The following is a 5,000-nucleotide window of genomic DNA, read 5'->3' as shown; positions in this document are numbered from 1 at the left end:
CTTTGGGAAACACTGATCCACATTTTTCACCATTTTCTGACATTTTATAGAACAAACAACTAATCGATTAATCGAGAAAATAATCCACAGATTAATCGACAAAGAAAATAATCATTAGTTACAGCCCTAGTTTTGTTACGCTGATTGGCTGAAGGAGTTTGTCCGTCAAGGCGAGTAGTCCCGCCCACTGAAATCGATGTGGGCGGCTAGAAGTCCAGACTGATCCGTGGAGCGAAACAGGATGTGAGGTCACATGATCAGGACGGTCTCACCAGGCTAGGAGAAATCACCATATCATCACAATATAATCCCACTGAAAGACGATAAACGATAATATTGAATTATCGTCCGGCCCTAGCTGACCCTGCTCGGTAGCGGCGGTCGAGCTTCAGGACAAACTGACTGACGGCGAGTCACGGCGGGACGGCAGAGGAGGACCGTCACCGTCCAATCAGGGCGCAGCGGGCAAAACACCAGAGAACAGAGGAAAGGCCGTTCTACCCGTCCCGGCTCTGTGGTGTACGTCTGCTGATGTTAAAGCTGCTCTGCGTCCCTCTGATGTCATTCTGTGTCCCTCTGATGTCATTCTGATGTCATTCTGTGTCCCTCTGATGTCATTCTGATGTCATTCTGTGTCCCTCTGATGTCATTCTGCGTCCCTCTGATGTCATTCTGCGTCCCTCTGATGTCATTCTGTGTCCCTCTGATGTCATTCTGATGTCATTCTGCGTCCCTCTGATGTCATTCTGCGTCCCTCTGATGTCATTCTGATGTCATTCTGCGTCCCTCTGATGTCATTCTGCGTCCCTCTGATGTCATTCTGCGTCCCTCTGATGTCATTCTGCGTCCCTCTGATGTCATCAGTGCTCAGGAACAAGGCAGACAGGCATCACTTTGTTTTATCGGCTCACGAGCCAAAAAGGTGCAGAGCCTCTGTCCTGCAACACTGTCGGGACGTCCCGCTGTGGAGCTCCTACTGCTGAGGCTCAGTCCTAACCTCCACTCCCTCGCTGCTTCATCCTCTCTCTCTCTCTGCTCTGTCGTTCCTCTCTCTCTCTGTGTCATTCTTCTCTCTCTCTGCTGTCGTTCCTCTCTCTCTCTGTTGTTCCTCTCTCTCTCTGCTCTGTCGTTCCTCTCTCTCTCTCTGTCGTTCCTCTCTCTCTCTCTCTCTCTCTCTCGTTCCTCTCTCTGCTCTGTCGTTCCTCTCTCTACTGGGACCATCTAATGAAGCACAAATGCCCCAAAAAATCATCTTAAAAACACATTAGATGGCAGCAAACACACAGCTGTGCTGCAGGGTTCAGTTCCTCTAACCACCAAACAGCAAAGCTTCACACACACACACACACACACACACACACACACAGGGAAAGAGTAATGGAACACTGTTTGGTTAGAGAAGACGAGTGAAACAGTCTGTAGTCTGTTCATCTGAGCCACAACGTGAACAGGGTCAAAGGTCAGCTGGGGGCAGCAGGAACCCAGTGACCAACACCCCGACCCAGAGGTCACACACACACACACACACACACACACACAGCTAGCTGCAGGTCTTCCCTTTCGTTTCAGTGAGAAATACAAACACATGAGTAACAACTACCAACTAACAAGACTCACTAACCATTACTAGTTGCAGACTTATGAATTAACATAGTGACTTTTTTTTTTTGATTAACACATTATTTAGGCTAATCTATAATAATGTAAAAAATAAAGACAAATGTCCGTCCAAAGGGACTCTGCAGGTTTCTTCCTCAGTCTGAGCAGCAGACAGAAACACAAAGGATTCATTTAATATTCAATAAAGAGATGAAACAGAGAAAAGCAGCAGACCTGAGAAGCTGCAACCAGAAAACGTTTTGACTGATAAATGACTGAAACCGTTAAATCTCCCATCCAGCACGAGCCATGAAACCCATCTGAACACAGGTGGCACGGGCCTGCAGACGGGCTACTGCTCGTTGCTATGACAACATCTTCACTGCTGATGAAGATGCTCTGTTCAGCTTCAGCAGCCGGGCCCACCCTCCCGCCGAGCACCGGTCCGGTTCACACAGACCGGCTGTGTGTGTGTGTGTGTGTGTGTGTGTGTGTGTTAGCCTTCAGTTCTATAAAGAACCCTGCTCGAGGCCCCTCCGGTTAGCTTGCCGCGATGCTAACCGGCGGGCTAACTGAGCTAGCACAGGTAAGGGACACGGTACACTGCAGTGCCAACTCGCATCAGGCTAACGACAGCACCGCGTCAAACCACGCATGCCCAGTCACTCAGCAGAGATGTGACAGTATGACACTGACAAGCCACGACGGTTATTATATTACACACGAGCAAGCTAACGTTAGCATGCTACACGGTTAGCTTTAGCGCCGAGGGGAGAACCGGTTAGCTAGTTTAGCTAGTGTAGCTACCGTTAGCCTCCCCGGGCTCCCGGTCGCCTCGGAGACCGCGGGACACGGGCGGAAGGATACTGAGAGTGAGCATCCTGGCCGGCGGGTCGAAGGCCACCACCTCCCCGCGGAGCTGCTGGCCCAGGCAGGTCAGGCACGACACCTGGCTCCCGACGCTCAAACACTCCCCCGGTGCAGGAGCCGCCATCTTCTCCGCCAGGAAACCACAGCGGAGCGACCGGAACTTACCTACCTTTGCGTCACCACGTCGCAGAAAACAAAACGTCAGGACCCGGAAGTGGAACACTACTAGCAAGCGATCAATAACACAACAGGAATGGCAAACGACACGTTTCTCATGTGTATATCCCGTAATGTTCGGTCTAAATAAGCCTTTCTTCACTGGCCGTCTAGTGACCTTTGACCCTACCGTGGCGCTAGTTCAGCAGCAAAGCTAACCTCGACTTCTTCTGCAGGTAACAACCGAGCAAAGGTGCGTACAGCCCCGATAACCGCCGTTCTCCCTGGCAGGGAGAGGGCTGCACGCCAAAGTCCATTCAAAAATCAGTTAGTTTAATGTTTCCTTGTAAATCGGCACCTGCATACCTGACAGAACATGACGTAAGACATTTTGCAATTCATTACGACTCTTCTTGTAAAGTCGGCGCATAGATAATCCACGAAGCAGCACTGTATTTCATTAAAATCTCAATTTTTTATAATTGCCTCACCTTGCTTGCTACCGCCCTCCACCGCGTGTTTTGCTGGAGGAAGACTGGGAACAAGCGGACCAGGAAGCTGAAATTGTATTCTAGTTATAAACTTTATTTATATGTAACTTTAACAGGGTTTACAAAGTGCTTTACAGAAAACAAGGCACACAAGACAGACAGTAGGAGAAAAGAAAGGGCGAAAACACACGCTTAAAAAGAAGAAAAACAAAATAAAGTGCTGCTTGGTGGGTTACACCATGTGTGCCGAATTGAAGAGTGTCTCCTACATATTTGGAAAATGTCTTAAATCATGTTGTATGAGGTATGTATCTTTGTCTTTAAGCAAGACATATTAAAATGCCAGACTTTTGAATGGAGTCTGGTCTCTCCATACTAAAGGGAAATATTGCGGATAAAGTGTGACTGGTGGTAACAACACTGAATTTAGCTGAACGGTATTTATGCAAAGGAAACAAAACTCAACTAACTCGCATTTCAACGAAAATCTTCTACGCGATATTTGACTAACCTCCACACTGCAGGTACTGACTGTTTTGCATATAGAACCTGTCGTGACATTTGTTTAAATGAAGTTCATTATGTTAACTTCAGCTGCAGGACGGCCATGTTTGTTTATCATCTGTCTTGTGGGTTTGATTCCGAATAAATCGCACGTGGAAGCAACGCTGTTTAACGGCTGACTTGGAAGTCCCAGGTGTCGGACTTTCCCCACCGGCACCTGAACGCACCACCCAGTTAAAACGTTAATGTTCTTCTTCAGTGTCACTCTTCAGTTCTGCCGTCATCATCCAGCAAGATCTGAGATTCCTAACATTCAGTAACTGTAGTAGTACCCAATTTCCCCTCCGGGATCAATAAAGTATTTCTGATTCTGATTCTGATAGTCCATAGAGCTGCTGGGCGTTCCCTCTGCCTGGAGCTTGTGGGCGGGGCCTAAACTGACTGACATGCCTATGAACATGGCGGTTAAAGCTGGGGTAGTTTTTTTTTTTATGTAACTAAAACATTCACCAGCAAAATTCATTTTTAGTCAGTTAGATTTGTTGTTGAGGTTAAAAACCAAACCGAGAGAAGAGAGAGAGAGAGAGACTGTGACCCACTGAAAGAGAGAGGGAGAGAGAGAGAGAGGCGTGTTGAGGTCGAGTTCTGATTGGATGTCCCACTCTGACGTGTGAAAGTCGTTTTTAATCCGAAGCAGAACGGAGAGATCAGCTGATAGAAACGACTTCAGATTCTCACCAACAACTGAAACAAACATATTTTAGTTGCCAGTCCCTCTAAAAAGAAATGTGGTTAGTTAACCTTGTAGCAGTGTCATACTTTGGGTGTGTGTATGTGTGGTGTGTGTGTGTGTGTGTGTGTGTGTGTGTGTGTGTGTGTGTGTGTGTGTGTGTGTGTGTGTGTGTGTGTGTGTGTGTGTGTGTGTGTGTGTGTGTGTGTTGTTTCCCAGCAGGCATGGCGGAGGCCGGCGCCCACCTGACGGCGGCGGCAGACGAGCGTCCGTCCGTCTTCGAGCTGCTGGCCCAGGAGTCTCTGATGGAGGCGGTCCGCCCGGCGCTGAGGCACGCCGCCAAGGTGCCCGCTCCTTCACTGGCCCCGCCCACTTTCCCCCCCCGTCTGTCCCGGGATTCAACCGGTCTTACCTCCTGCTTCTCTAATGCTGCATTCAGGTCACACTGGGAGAGGTGGAGGAGCAGGATGACGTCCTGTAGCTAAACCTTGTTGGCGTTCACGTGTTTTACCGCTTAGAACCCAAATCATTTTTATTTCTGAATTTAAAATGAAACGTAATCGATCCGCAGCAGACATGACTCGCTGTGTGTGAGTAAAGTTGATCGTATTAATATGAATATACCATATTACCAATATAACATACCTGCC

General features: G+C 48.3%; 2 protein-coding genes across 2 annotated transcripts in view; one reads left to right on the top strand and one right to left on the bottom strand.

The window, feature by feature from the left end:
* LOC139665196 (protein LSM12 homolog A-like) overlaps window positions 1-2,598 on the bottom strand; it is an 11,377-nt gene extending 8,779 nt beyond the window's left edge. Inside the window, exon 1 of the mRNA XM_071544182.1 lies at window positions 2,467-2,598. Coding sequence (XP_071400283.1) covers window positions 2,467-2,593 — 127 coding nt within the window. The 5' untranslated portion in view covers window positions 2,594-2,598. The remainder of the gene's footprint in view (window positions 1-2,466) is intronic.
* Window positions 2,599-2,704: 106 nt separating this feature from the next.
* Window positions 2,705-5,000, top strand: part of pex12 (peroxisomal biogenesis factor 12) — a 7,133-nt gene continuing 4,837 nt past the window's right edge. The window contains exons 1-2 of the mRNA XM_071544183.1: window positions 2,705-2,861; window positions 4,570-4,694. Coding sequence (XP_071400284.1) covers window positions 4,575-4,694 — 120 coding nt within the window. The 5' untranslated portion in view covers window positions 2,705-2,861; window positions 4,570-4,574. The remainder of the gene's footprint in view (window positions 2,862-4,569; window positions 4,695-5,000) is intronic.

Source organism: Centroberyx affinis, unplaced genomic scaffold (genome assembly GCF_046629955.1).
Source record: "Centroberyx affinis isolate AG114_WGS23_722 - 3 ecotype Tasmania unplaced genomic scaffold, CSIRO-AGI_Caff_v1 ptg004483l_1, whole genome shotgun sequence".
NCBI classification, from domain to species: Eukaryota; Metazoa; Chordata; class Actinopteri; order Beryciformes; family Berycidae; genus Centroberyx; species Centroberyx affinis.
This window is presented reverse-complemented; position numbering and strand designations above follow the sequence as displayed.